Below are 15,092 nucleotides of genomic sequence, written 5' to 3' on the forward strand. Positions count from 1 at the left end.
GTCAAACATTTTCAAACTTATTACTGGTTCTTTTTTATTACGAACAACTTTATTAATTAGAGTATTTTTTTCTTTTTTTTAACAATTCACATGATTATAACGGACCCAATAATTTTTTTTAATATTTGAATCGAGGCACATTATATTTTAAATTTATTATTTTAACCATTTCATAAAGAAAGCACTCTGTATTATTGAATTATTGCAAAATAAAACATCCTTAAAAATATATTTTGTTTATTTTTATATTGACATCTCAACAAAGAAGCAGAAGAATATGGAAATCTGTGTATTTGCAGGCCGTACGACCTTGCATACGCCAAGAGATCACTTTATACACAGGTAATATTTATCATTCTATCCATGATTGACAACCACACTTCTCAATGTCAAATTATATCATGTATGGTTGATTTGAGTACCTATGCTTTTTTTATTTAACAGCGAACTTTATAAATGTATGCAAGATTCTACTCGATTCATTTCAAATACTTGGAGACGCCTGAAAATATGATAGTTTTTTTTTAAAGCTTATATTTTGACCACGAACTGTTTTTTGTTGTTGTTCTTGACATAAACTTTGGATTCATTTAATAAACCCAAAAATTTCCTGAAAAATTCCTGTTTAATAAAGGCTGTATTGATTTTATATAAAATTTGAGAGTTATCAGTTTTTTAAAAACTCTTATCATTGTATTCGTTTGTTGATGAAATTCAACTAGGTTCATGAAGAAGAATTTTCTTAAATAAATGTTTTAGCAAAATAAATTCAACGATGAAAGTTAGAATGGTAAAAAGAGTCAAATAAATTATTAATGGATAATAAACCTGAGGCAAGTAATTAACAAAATAATATAAGAATTTAAGAAAATGAAAAGAAAAATATATTTCTTATAACACTTTTATTAATGCTTCGTTAACTTCGCCAAAGGCCTGAATATAAATGAAATCATAAAATAACCAGTAACGATTTTATTTTTCGGGATTTGTACATCAAACACAATCTTGCTAACTAATGGCTATCATTCTAAAAATAAGATTTTCTAATTAAAAACAATTTTATAGTTGAACCTGTAATAAAGAGAGATTCATCAAACATTTACCCATTCACTGATTTTTAATACCTTTTTTTTCGATTCACGGATTTATTGATTCGTGGATTCTCTGATGTTTTTTCATAAAGGGGCTTAAAAATTATTTAATGAAATTTTATAAGGAAAGGGTAAGGTCTTGTTTCACGTTAGAAAAACCACTTTACGACCTTTTTTCTGGTCATTTTGAATTTTCTTAGAAAAAGGCTTTTAAAATATATACCTAAACGAGTAGTCAATAATATCATTCTCATTCGACCAAAATAACTGATGTATGTACATAAATATGCGTCAGAAAACAACCAATTTAACTTACAGACATATTTGAAAGCGTTTAATATTTAAACAAACTTAATTTAAATGATTTTTTTTACAGCAGTCAGCTTTTTACCTTAATTAGGATCTAACTACACGCGATGAATTCATAATATGACACTTTCTCCAATCCGTGAATTTTAGAATGATATCTCTGAATTTCAGTGCAAGTAACGAGGGTTTCGGAGCAAGTCACGTTGTGAGAAGAGAACAAGCATTTCCGGCAGGTAACATGATTAAGGCGTGCAAAAACGGAAGCTGGTTCCGTTTATGACATATCCCAGGCTTAACCCGCTCATGTTAATACAGCCTTATACAAATGTACAAATTGCTTGAATTACGGTAAATCGCACAAACTCTGATAATAAAAAAATCATAAAGTAACGAATAACAATTTTAATTTTCATTCGAAATTTTCGAAAGAACTCGAATTTGAAACGATTTGAGAGAACTTTTCGAATTTTAATTTATGTTTTTTATTTGATATTCAATTATCTATTTTAAAATTGATGATAGTGAGAAATATTTTTTTTTAAATAAGTCACCGTAACATTTTCGAACTAAATCAAGGCCCAAAACATCACTTATAAGTCGTGGATCTAATAAAGAAAACATTTTTTTGGAATTATATTTAATTCAACAACATCCCTTTTGAGTGATATTTTCATTCTAATGCTACTTTAACTTATAAAAAAAGGTTTTTTATCTCTCAAATTCAATTCAATATTTTTCATTTACAAAACGGTTCATTTAAACTCTCACATAAGGCCCTCGTTTCAGCAATCACTTCTTTATTTGAGTCATTCCTGTTCCTGGAACACTTTTTGAAGTCTACATAAAGCCAGTATTTGAAGAAGCTAGAGTTGGGAAAACGAAAGGTTAGAAATCGATTGGAAGCGTAATTTCTCTAGTTTAACCACAGTTCTAATCGATTTATGATCCATGACTATGTTCTATTGAAAAACGAGTATACATTTTTTTTAAATATGAGGCAACTTTTTATTACTTTTCTTGTCGACACATGTAATGTAGAGATGGACTCCTTCACAGTAAGTCACTTACTTTTAGGCAAAGAATCATACATCAAGGGATGTTAGGTATCTACTTGAGAGATCTAACGTAATGAAACTAAGGATGTTGATATCACACAAGCCATCGAACTTGAAGTGGAATAATACTGTTTACGTAATGAGGCTTAAAGATGGAAGGTAGAATTGGAAAGACTTACTTTGGTTTACAACATTTTGAGTGTGTCCAAATACTTGTTCACAAAATCTGGATTATCTCCAATTACAGGAGTTATTTTCATATTATTTTTTGACATCTCATCAAAGATGAAGAAGAATATGGAAGTCTGGGCATTTACGGGGCTTACGACCGTCATAGGCTGGTTTGAGTGATCACTTTACACACGTGTAACATTCACCAATTCTACCCATTATTGACAACCACGCTACTCAAATTCTTGGTTACTTTGGTAACTACGACTAGAAACATAGGCAAAACCACCCAGGATAAGAATCAAGTGTTTGGAAGACGCACACCAAAAGCTCTGTAAAAAAGGCTCCTGATATATGTTATTAAGAAAAATAAATCATTTTTGATTTTCTTAAAACCTTGAGTATTTTACCTGTTAAAAATTAAATAATAAAAATTAACTAAAGAAAAGTCTGTTTAAAGATTTGCAGTTTAATTTATAAAACTCTATTGGAATTTATTTGGTATATTAAATACTTAAATAAAATACTAATCTTTAGAGCCTACTGAATTGTATTTTATAATTAAAATTGCTTCACTTTTTTCGCCTTGTCATGACATTTAAAGTAGTTTGGAAATGCCAAAACAAGCCAAAACAATTGTCTCAAATTTAATTTTTTACATTTTTTTAATAGTTAAATACAATCAAGTAGACAAAGTTTGATATTTATATTTAATAAATAAATCCAGAATGGTCCTTGACATCAATAATATTGAGGTTTAACCATTACTAAGCATAGTTATTAAATGAAAAATCCATACACTTTTCAAATTGTGAATTTGACGGTCTTATTTTTAAAATATTTAAATTCAAATAAATATGCATGTAAAAGATTATTATTTCTTCCTTTGAAAAAGAAAAATAGGCAGAAAATTTGCAGCGTCAGTAAGCGAAATTTAATCAGTTTTGTAGAAGCCAACCAAAAATGTTTCGTCATTGTCCTTTTTCTTATATTTTCCTCCACCTTGAAATCCCCGCAAAACTGTGTTTAGTTGAACTAAAACTTTAGTAAAAAAAAAATAATTTTGCTCCCAGATTTACTACTATACAGCCTTTTTATGATGTACGTCAGAAAAGATGAAATTATATTAAATAAATATAAAGATATAGTCCAGTTCAACGGTAGGAAACATGTGACGATAAAAATTGAGCAACTATCATATTAGGGAAAAAAGTCTAACAAAACTGGAAAAAAACAGTAGAAAACTAGAGAACACGTCTACCGGCCAATTCGTTTTATGACCAAAAATTTGTAGTAAAATTAGAATAAAAATAAACGACAAGTTTGAAATCGAACCCCTGTGTATCGCTGTAAGGGTTGTTACATGCGTAGTTTTTTTCTAGGGGTGAAAACATAAATCATTAAGTACGTTTTGTTACATTCACAATGCGACACTGTCTACTCAATTACTTTAGCCATTATTTTAAGGCTTTTACATTCTTCGGGAAATTTCACATTCAATTTTTCTTCCAGTTCCACGTATTGTAATTCCATAATGGTGGAAAATCCGGCTTTCTCTGCCAGAACTTGGGACGCTTTGGCTGTGAAAATTGCTTCTGTCACTTTTAATCCCAATTCCTTGCAAATAGGTGTTCTGAAACAAAATACATACACAATTTTATTAAAAATGCGAATTTCAAAATAAAAAAAATATTTGCGTGTGTTATTTCACATTGGTTTGAAAAGTTTTATTTATTTTTTAAATATTTTACGACACTTATTTCGATGCATTAAACATAAATACTAATCACCGTATGTAGAATTAAGTCCAAATTAGAGTGTTGTCCTTAAGACGTTGAACGATGAGAAAAATAAATCTTTTAATGAGTGGGATCATTGAGAAAGCCATTGTCACTTGTTTGGAATATTTTAGAACTAAAAATTGAAAATTATTTCAAAGTATTTTTACCAAAAATATGAATCAAATTTATTAAACAGTCATCAAGTTATCGCATGAAAAGTAGGCGAATTAAGGATTTTTATTTTAATGGATTTCCGATACTGCGAAATGTTGAAGTTTGTGTATGAGTAATTTTGAAACCTTTCCTCTTGTGGATAAAATTACATGAATATGGTTGATTAGTTCATCTTTCAACAAAAAATCGAATTCAACGCTATAAAATATATCTGAGCACACCATGAAAAGTGATAAACCAAAAAATGCTATTTTTTATGGGAGGATCATTTGAGCGTTTGAAAACACAGTGAGTGTTTTCAACTTGTTTCTCAGATATAATTATAATATTTTTTAAGTATGGTTTTCAATATGTTATCGAAGTTTTTATAAAAATTATGGATATTATCATGTAAACTTGAAATAAAATATCTAAGTCAGTTAAATTAGTTTATTCACAATTTATATACATGAATGATATTGTAAAACGATGTTTGTATTTACCTTGCGAGAAGCATTTCCACTCCAATATTCATTCCTCTATACTTTGAGCTCACAGCTAAACCTGAATCTCCTAAGAATTCATCTACTCTGAAATGTTCATAAACGTTCACCCTTTGAGATACGTCGTCTAGTATTCTAACGAGAGGGGTAGGTTCTTGCGCGTATTCCTAGAAACGAATAAATCAAATTGTCAATCGTTTGAAGATAATCGATAATAATAAATCATTTTTACCTGTGAGTATAAACATACAAAATATTATTTATCGTGAACATTCAATTGAAACAGGAGGCACGCGATATATTAAAAAAAAATACTTGTACATACTAAACATTTTCTCATATAAGAGAATATATTTATACGTATGGACATGTATTTTTATATTTTAACGTTAATATTAATACAAAAGTATATTCATGATTATTAATTTGCATTTCGAAGACAATTACAAAAGGAAAAACAAAATAAATGTAAGTGGTTATTATTTTTAACAAACATTGTATTTCACGAAAATGGTTTTTATTCACTTTTTAAAACAAATTGTGGATAAATCAAGTATTAAGTAGCTTTCAACATTGTTTTTTGTGAAAAAAGAAACTAAATTGAGAAAATATATTGTTCCTAGAAGAAAAAAAGTAAAAACTCAGAGATTGTGGATTTTCATAAAAGAAAGCCAATACATGTACCTAAAAGATAAATCTAGTACTGTTTTTTAAGAACTGAAAATCCTCAGAAATTAATATTAACATGATAAAAATTCAATGATCAGTTGTATAAATTCCATTTTTATCAGTGAAATATTGTCTTACGAAAAATCCTGAAATCTTCAAATACTTACCTAGTTTCAAATATACTTTCATAGTGTGTGGTAAACTAGCTAGCTACCCATCTGGAGGTTCAAGATTCAATTCCCAGGGAAGTCAAAAAAGGGATGTTTACTATTATAAGTATTACATATCATCCTAGACTGGTACAAAAAATGCAGGACCGGTCACCTTGCGTTCATGCAATAAACGATCAAGATAGCACTATATCAATGTACTCTATGGGTCATTGAATACCGATAAGGTGAAGAAAAAGAAAAATTATATGTATATTTTTTTTGACATCTCATCAAACATGAGGAAGATCTTCTTCATCTTTGATGAGATGTCAAAAATTTTTATGAAAATATCTCCTGTAATTAGAGATAATCCAGATTTTGTGAATAAGTATTTGGACACACTCAAAATGTTGTAAAAAATTATATGATTTAAAGCTTACAGGAATAGCATCATTGCCTTTCACACAATGCAGTAAAACGTTCATAGATGCGATTTCCGGTTTCCCGGATTGTCGTCCTTCTATGTCTTCTACACATATTATACAGAGGCCGAGAGACATCGAGTACTTCCAAAAGTTTTTTGTTTTCTCAATTCCATCCGGAAGATTAAATACACCTGCAAAAGAAACTCAAAGGTATTAATGCGTTTTCTAATTATTGTTCGCCAGTGGTAAGCGTTTGTCTAGAATGCTTGAGGTTTCGAAATCAATTGTGAGGTGTAATAAAATAAACGTCAGTTATTTTTCAAAACTTTATTTTTAAAATATTACTGAAATGCAAGACGGATCACCTTGCCTTATAATATTGTAGTAAACATATTTAGTTTCAGTGGTGGAGGTTTAAGGTTCGATTTCCGAGAAATCAAATAAACATCAAAGGTTTTTTACATTAATATTAATTTATGTAATGTTACCCTATAGCGCAGGACTGATCATTCTGCTTTTGATCATATAATTAACGATCAAGATTACATTATTTAGATCTAGTGCGGTACCTACAGCACTATTGGTGATAGTAAAGATCTAATGAGACGTAATAAAGTACATTTTTATTTATTTAAATTGATAACTATAATGACAATAAAATAGAGGAAATACAAGTATATTAACTACTCGTATCCATCCATACCTACAAAATTATTTATTTATTTTTCTTGACTAAAACTTTTCGTTTTTATTTAAGGAGATAATATTTTTATATGGTTTATTTAATAGAAACTGTGTTGTGAAATTTATTAAAAACTTCAAATAGAATAACGTAGTTTCAACAATTGACACAACAGTCACAACAGTCAAACAACTTTAATCTTTCCATTTTTCAATTTTTCTAAAAATCTTTTGCAATACGTGTAATGCATTCAGCATCAGTAGGGTGTTTAATGTTTATGCCGAATGCATTGAAACACGTGTGTCAATAAATTTTAAGAAACACTGAAATTGCGGAGGATAAAAATGCGACATTTAAATAAAATTATTTACCGGCTGCTATTGAAAATGGTTCCTCATATATGTAATTATCTATCATAAACTTATAAACATCCTCGTAGAGTTCTTTTGGTATTTCTTGTATTTTAAACTTTTTCACTTTCCCATCTTTCAGTGTTCTTTCAAACCGTCTCCACACTCTCACCATTTTATTGAATACACTATTCACGAAACAATTTGGTTACCTTGCCTGAAATGTTATCTACTCTGTGTGAAATTTGACGGTTAATGATTATTGTTATCTAAGAATTAAGTAAAATAGGATGTGAACTACTATCAAATATTATTATACCTTATCTAAATGGCTCACTGTTACTAACGGTATTATAACTAAAAGCACTGTTACTATCTACGCTCACAATGTAAAAGTATGTGTTATATTCGCAAAAAACATACGAAAAAAAAATAGAATACATGTTAATTTAAATACAAAAAAACGGTAAAAAGGTGAAAAATATTAAGATATTTCAGGTATATATTTATTTTTATTAACTATCTTCCAAAGACATGGTATAAAATTAAGTAAACACTGAATTTATTAAATTCGTCATTTAAGTACTTAAAAGTATTACCTATTTCTTATAATTACACCTATTATTTTTTTAGGCAGGTACTTGATCAATATCAATAAGAAGAGTAATATACAAATACATAATATAAAATAAAATAAAAACAAAATATCCTTTTTTATTTGATATGTTGCAGCAATCCTCAAATAAATGCTATTGTCAGTAATAAAACAAAACTTATAATGTCTGCATAATGGATATATTTTTTTCACAGCTTTTTACATTAAAGAGTATAAAATACATTCGTAAATATTATAGGTTATTAAATTCCACTTTTCATCAATACATATGATTTTTTTTTCAAAAATACGTTACTTTTCTAATCACGAGGGATCTGCATTTTGTATAAATGAAAAATGCATATTATTCAATGAACATCCTTTCTCTGGTCACAATATTTTACAATTTACAAACATGAAGTTTTTTTTCTTTTAACGTTTGTTCTGTATACAAAGTAACCCTAAATCAATATCAAACATAAGCTGAAAGATAAAATCGTACAAAAACGTTCAAGGCAAGGAGTTATTTTATTATTTATGATATTTAAATCTTAACAAATATGGGTAAAATATATTTATTTGGGTAACGAAAACATCCTTGACATTGATATTTTTAACTTAAACCTCTTAAGTTAAAATAATCTAAGAATTGTGGGTTGGCTTACTAGTAACGATCTCATTCATTTTTTTACTATTGTCATGTTTCATATTATTTTTTACTGTCTGGTTTATTTTTATACTTTTTTCAGGATTTACAGTTTCATTTGTGGACTTTTTTGATATTTTACTATCTGGCTTTCCTTTGTACTATTTTCCTATTTATCTATGTTTTTTAGTACCTACCTCTACGTGAATTAAATTTTGTACTATTTTATTTCACACTTTTTTTGCGTTATTTTCTTAATTGTACTGATCATTATTGTTGTAATTATGTATTATAAATGCTAGTGTAGGAAAAAAAATAAAAAATCAAATTCGGGTTGTAATGTTTCAATACTATTGGATGTTGAACATCGATATCCTTATTTAGTATACCGTAACAACAATTAATAGTCTTAATATTCCAAATTTATATTAAGTACTAGACCATAAGCTCTCAACAGGGGTGGAACATCCCCTAGTAGATGCTGGGGAGGTCTTCTAAGGGCCACTCGGAGTACTAGGTGACAGAAAGTAGGGCTATAAATACAGCAATATATTTTTATTCCTCTCCCCTTTCCATTAAAGTACTCTTAAATAATTTCCTCCAATCCCTTAACGACTTTTTTTTTTGAATTACCTAACATCCAAGTGACTCTGAAATCTAGCTACGGCTTATGCAACACCGTTTAACATGTCCCTACTCAGGCTTCAACTTTATAAGTTTCATAGGCTATGCCTACTTGTGAGTGGATTTACTCTTTATGTTTAAAGTTACTATAATTTCATGTAATTCATGAGTGAAAATTCTAGGCAAAAACACTTGCTCCCTTAACGACAAAATTTGGACTAATATACCAAGACAGGTTAGAACCTATCTACTTTACTTACAGAATAAATATTTGAACATGTTTTTTATGAAGATATTATTTATGTATGAATTTATTGTATAATTTTTGTCATAACCTTAAATGTTTTAGAACCTTCGGGGAATTTAATATTCAATTTTTGTTCTATATCTGCGAACTCAATATCTAATAATGAAGTGAAGCCAGCTTTTGTCGCCAAAACTTGAGAACCAACGGCTGTAAATATTGTCTCTGTTACCTTGAATCCTCTTTCTTTACAGATAGGCGTTCTGAAAACAAATTTTAATTAAAATTAGCACACAAGTTTAAGGAAATTATCTTAAATCTACATGTTTTACTATTTATGACTTAAAATTTTTTAGATGTTTAAGCGTTTGACTCTGATTGATAAATAAATGTCGATTCCAATGCGTGAAGGCGAGATGATCAATTCTATGATAGAGTAACTTGATCTTGTATTGGAATATTTGAAATGACACGGGTGACGTAAAGAAATAAAGTCAGATTATAGGAAGTTTTATCCCCCTTTGTAGTTTAGTGCTGAGCACATAAGGTTATTGTGTTCGAGGTCCCGGGTAATAATATCAGCAGGGTAAAAATAAATATAAATGATTTTGCACTTTTATATTTTTTTAAACTGCCCTTGGCTTTTAAAAATTACATTATTTTGAGTGTGTCCATATATTAATTATAAATGTTATTTTGAGTTGTCCGTAATAGGTAGAATTGGTGAACGTTACACGTGTGTAAAGTGATCACTTAAACAAGCCTATAACGGTCGTCAGCCCCGTAAATTCCCAGGCTTCTATATTCTTCATCATTTCTTATGAGGTGTTAAAAAAAAAAACATTATCAATGTAAAATAACATTTCTTATATGTACGATGCAGTATTTTTGCACCATTGGGTGTGAATATGAATTAGATAATAACAATATGAGTAAGAAGAATGAGAAAAGTACAGTATTGCTAAATGAAAGCGGAGAAAGAGAATCGGCACATATAATTAAGAATAAAATAATTACAAAAATAAATAAAAATGAGGCCACCAAGGGTCATACAATTTTTTTTTGTACTAAAGTTTTGCATTGAAGGTTTTGATAAATATATGTATATACAAAAAAATACCTTGCTAACAACAATTCAGCTCCAATATTCATTCCTCTATATTTTTTGTTTACTGCCAATCCACAAGCACCTAAATACTGATCAACGCCAAATTTTTCATAAACATCGAATCTGGAAAATACTTCATTTAAAATTTTATCTATTGCTTCGGGTAAATTATTTTCTCCCTAAAAAAATAAACAAAATTATTTTAGTTGTTAATGTTCATAAATGAACAAATAATGTTCAAAAATACTCAAAATATACTTTATTATTAGATTAAAACCAATATTTTTAGCTTTTCCACTTTTTTATTCGACCAGCGACCGGTTTTCGTCGTTACCGACATCGTCAGACTGGTGAGAGGCTATACAAATTGTTATGTTATATATTAAAGAAGGCAGGAGTTGATAACCATGATTTAAAATTATATCAAATCATGGTTATCAACTCCTGCCTTCTTTTATATATAACATAACAATTTGTATAGCCTCTCACCAGTCTGATGATGTCGTTAACGACGAAACCCGGTCGCTGGTCAAATAAAAAAAAAATTGAAAAGCTAAAAACATTGGTTTTAATCTAATAATAAATTAAAAATGCAATTCCATCACGAAGTGTCAGTGGATAATATAAATCTTTCAAAATATACTCACTGGTCCAGGATCATTTTTATGTTCGTGTAAAAGGAAGTTAACGCCGACAATTTCCTTATTTTCCTCATCATTATCCTTGTCTTCTAAGCAAAGAACAGTCAAGTTTTGTGGAAGAACAAAATTTGACCAAAATTTCCACAGCTGCTTCAAATCTTCAGGATTGTTGATAATGCCTAAAGCAAAAATGCATGTTTTTTTAACTAGGTGTATCAGGCCACGCATTGCTGTGGCTTACTCTACTTAAATAAAAAAAATATATAATTTGTATCATTTCATAAATGCTTGAAAAGGCAATAAAAATATAAAAAAATCTATAAAAAAACAATGTAGTAGAAAACATGGATTATACAAGGTGACAGCAGCTGTCACGAAGTAGGATGTCCACCAAAAGCAAAGTTTAGATTTGCATCTGTTGCTGTTACATTCAACAAATGGAGCAGCCGTTGAGGTAATATGTGTTTAAAAAAATGAGTTATTATAGGTGTTTCAAAATGCACATCACTCACTCCTTTCAACAACGTCATAAATAAAAAATCATAAATTTTCAGTTGTGCATGTTACCGGATTGACCAGAAAATATACTATATCCCAGCAAAAGAGGCATATTTTTAACTTAATATTTACCCGCTATAGGACAGAAATTATTGTTTTTGCATTTTGAAGAAAAGGTATTGCTTAATTATTTTTTTAAATAAACTTAATATTTTTCAAATGGAGTAAAATCATTCAGGTTTTACCTAACAAGATCTGTTGCACAGTAAAAAGTTCAATAAGTGGCTTGATATTTATTTTGAATACATTTTATTATATTTTTAAACATTAAAAACGATCTTCTGAAAAATCAAGTATTTTGATATATTATATGACGTTATTGAAAGGAGTGAGTGATATGTAAAAAAGTCACGCGCGTTTAATGCAATCGGTAATTTACTTTAAGATATTCAATATTTTGAATAAACGAACATTTTAATTATTATTCCAAAGATTAAATATTGTATTAATTGATTTGGCGTTTGTAGAACTCAATTTTATTTTATGTATTGATTATTAAAACAAATACAGATTTACAACATTTTGAGTGTGTCCAAATACTTGTTCACAAAATCTGAATTAACTCCAATTACAGGAGTTACTTTCATATTATTTTTGACATCTCATCAAAGATGAAGAAGAATATGGAAGTCTGGGCATTTACGGGGCTTACGACCGTCATAGGCTGGTTTAAGTGATCACTTTACACACGTGTAACATTCACCAATTCTACCCATTATTGACAACCACACTATTCAAATTCTTGGAAGCTCTATATATATGAACCAATTTAGAAACCTTGTTCATGAATCACTAGAACTTCACTAGAGACATCTATTGGTGAGATGTAAAGAAGCTTTTTACTAAGCAGAAACTCTTATATTAGTATGTGAGATCCGAATCCTGGATTATAATCACACACATGAGAAACGCCAGAAAATACCATTTTCATTTTTATTATTAAGCTTATAATTTGACCAGATAATTTATTTACAACATTTTGAGTGTGTCCAAATACTTGTTCACAAAATCTGAATTATCTCCAATTACAGGAGTTACTTTCATATTATTTTTGACATCTCATCAAAGATGAAGAAGAATATGGAAGTCTGGGCATTTACGGGGCTTACGACCGTCATAGGCTGGTTTAAGTGATCACTTTACACACGTGTAACATTCACCAATTCTACCCATTATTGACAATAATGGGTAGAATTGGTGAATGTTACACGTGTGTAAAGTGATCACTTAAACCAGCCTATGACGGTCGTAAGCCCCGTAAATGCCCAGACTTCCATATTCTTCTTCATCTTTGATGAGGTGTCAAAAATAATACAAATACAGATTTTTTGAGTCTTCTTAGTTATATATAATTGTTAAACCGTCAGTCCATTTAATCTTTACATTCTTTTGAAAATGCCATAACTAGACGAAACATTGTCGTGCTATTAATTTTTATGTGTTTTTTAACAATAAAATACAACTTAATAGACTCAAAATATCGGTGTTTCATTTAACAATTAATACAAAAATATTTCATAATGCTTTGTGGTACATAATTTAAGCTTTAAAACATTCTGATATATTAAACAAACAAAAACTAAAAATCAAATTTAATTCGTTCCTGATAAATAATGTTTAACAATAATATTATGAGTATTGGTGGATAAATCCAAAGATAACACAGATTTCTGTTTTTAGTATGTCTCCCCATATCCCCTTCTTATTATCAGTTTCTAATATGATTCACTGACAAATAGAAGACCACAATAATCCCTAGCGCATTTATGCAGCAACTATACAAGAGTTCAGAAACTATTATTTCAATAGTTTATTATTGTTTTACATAGTGATGAAAACGTAATACTTAGATATAAACAAGTTGATTTATAAACTTTTATTGTTCACGATACTTGAAAATCTATGTTTATATTTCATAAATGATAAGTTTTCAATTATTCAATAAAATAAATCTGAATGTCAAACGTAGGTCGCTGTTATATAGAGATAAGATAAATATTTAACAAATAAATTATGTCGTTTCATCATATATTACACAAACCCAGATTCAAGGTGCTTGCTTGGGTTGTAAATAAATAATAACATAAATTATTTATTTGTACATATATAATATAACAACTATACAGTTTATAATACTTTATTTTATTTGACCAGTGATTGGGTTTCATCGTTATCAACGTCATCAGACAGTCTGATTATGTCAGTAATGCAAGTAATTTAATTTACTTAACCCGGTTACTGGTCCAATATTTTTTTTTTAAATTAAAAAATCTTTTACGTTTTTCTTTTATTATATTTTTATAAAATGAAGTTTTTATTAAAACTGTCAGTATAAAATTATTTTATTAAATGTAATATTTGACTATTTGTTATCCTATAATTTGAAATATTCCTATCTCTACAATGTTAGATATGTTAAGCAATTTTAATATTTTTTATTAACAAAAAAATGATCCCATATCTAATAAATAAATGTAAATACTTCAAAAATTAAAATGTAAAAACAGCGCAAATACAAAATTTGTAACTCAAAGATTTTATGCAATAAGAAAATCCTTTACAAAAAATAAAATAAAACAAAATGCTGATTTCTTACCTGAGGCTATTGTAAATGGTTCATCACACAAGAAATTCAATTTCATGAAATTCATAACATCCTCATACATATCCGATGGAACTTCTTGAATCTTAAATTTTTTCACTGACCCATCTTTTAGCTTCTTTTCAAATCTTTTCCACACTTTTAGAGGTTGGGATGCCATTTTCACAAATGTATGTTACCGCGAACTATTACGTTTACCAAAACTATCAAACAACGATGATACTCAGAAAACGTTATCATGATAACCTTATTTATATACGAAGAGATAACACATGTTTTTTGACACGTCAGGGTTACAACACCTTTTTTTATAAATAATTTTATTTGATAAGATGGATCACAAGAATCTACATATAACGACTTTTTTTAAGTATAAATATTTTTTGTTTTTATTATTTACACAAATATTTGAATTTCATGCTATTTCTGTGAGCCTAAGTGGCTCATTATTAGAAATAGGTATTAAATTGTGGTAGTGTGGGTTCGAACAGAGAAACTCTTACTTAAAAGTCCGCGACACTAACCACGGGACCACAACCCGACACAAGAGAGAGTTTCGGAGAGTTACCAGACATAGGGATAAGTTAAATAAGTCTATAGTATTTATATTTGTAGCCTAAAATATCCGTTTTGATAGGAGTTAGCGATTAGAAATCTGATTGAATAGGATATTCTATCTTATCAAAGTCAAGCATATGTTTCTTTAAAAAAAAAAAAAGATCATGCAGTGAAC

At 28.7% G+C, this 15,092-nt stretch overlaps 2 protein-coding genes across 2 annotated transcripts; both read right to left on the minus strand.

Moving 5' to 3' along the window:
• Positions 1 to 285: 285 nt before the first annotated feature.
• Positions 286 to 7,816, minus strand: LOC148300312 (uncharacterized). Its single transcript, XM_088274959.1, has 4 exons — positions 7,363 to 7,816; positions 6,325 to 6,500; positions 5,064 to 5,230; positions 286 to 4,259 (listed from the first exon to the last, which is right to left on the minus strand). The coding sequence occupies exons 1-4, from the start codon at positions 7,514 to 7,516 to the stop codon at positions 4,064 to 4,066; spliced, it is 693 nt and encodes a 230-aa protein (XP_088131085.1). The 5' UTR covers positions 7,517 to 7,816; the 3' UTR covers positions 286 to 4,063.
• Positions 7,817 to 8,119: 303 nt separating this feature from the next.
• On the minus strand, positions 8,120 to 14,589 carry LOC148300313 (uncharacterized). Its single transcript, XM_088274958.1, has 4 exons — positions 14,354 to 14,589; positions 11,206 to 11,378; positions 10,571 to 10,737; positions 8,120 to 9,713 (listed from the first exon to the last, which is right to left on the minus strand). The coding sequence occupies exons 1-4, from the start codon at positions 14,517 to 14,519 to the stop codon at positions 9,518 to 9,520; spliced, it is 702 nt and encodes a 233-aa protein (XP_088131084.1). The 5' UTR covers positions 14,520 to 14,589; the 3' UTR covers positions 8,120 to 9,517.
• Between the last annotated feature and the right edge of the window lie 503 nt (positions 14,590 to 15,092).

This window comes from Brachycentrus maculatus, unplaced genomic scaffold (assembly GCF_059751285.1).
Source record: "Brachycentrus maculatus isolate JH-2025_06_01 unplaced genomic scaffold, ASM5975128v1 h1tg000751l, whole genome shotgun sequence".
NCBI lineage: Eukaryota > Metazoa > Arthropoda > Insecta > Trichoptera > Brachycentridae > Brachycentrus > Brachycentrus maculatus.

Excerpts from the sequence above, each read along its gene's own strand:
- LOC148300312 (XM_088274959.1), bottom strand. The coding sequence starts at position 7,516 with ATGGTGAGAGTGTGGAGACGGTTTGAAAGAACACTGAAAGATGGGAAA. Across the intron at positions 6,501-7,362 it reads ACCATTTTCAATAGCAGCCG|GTGTATTTAATCTTCCGGAT; the intron begins GTAAATAATTTT and ends TTTCTTTTGCAG. Across the intron at positions 5,231-6,324 it reads AAGGCAATGATGCTATTCCT|GAATACGCGCAAGAACCTAC; the intron begins GTAAGCTTTAAA and ends ATTCGTTTCTAG.
- LOC148300313 (XM_088274958.1), bottom strand. The coding sequence starts at position 14,519 with ATGGCATCCCAACCTCTAAAAGTGTGGAAAAGATTTGAAAAGAAGCTA. Across the intron at positions 11,379-14,353 it reads ACCATTTACAATAGCCTCAG|GCATTATCAACAATCCTGAA; the intron begins GTAAGAAATCAG and ends TTTTTGCTTTAG. Across the intron at positions 10,738-11,205 it reads ATAAAAATGATCCTGGACCA|GGAGAAAATAATTTACCCGA; the intron begins GTGAGTATATTT and ends TTATTTTTTTAG.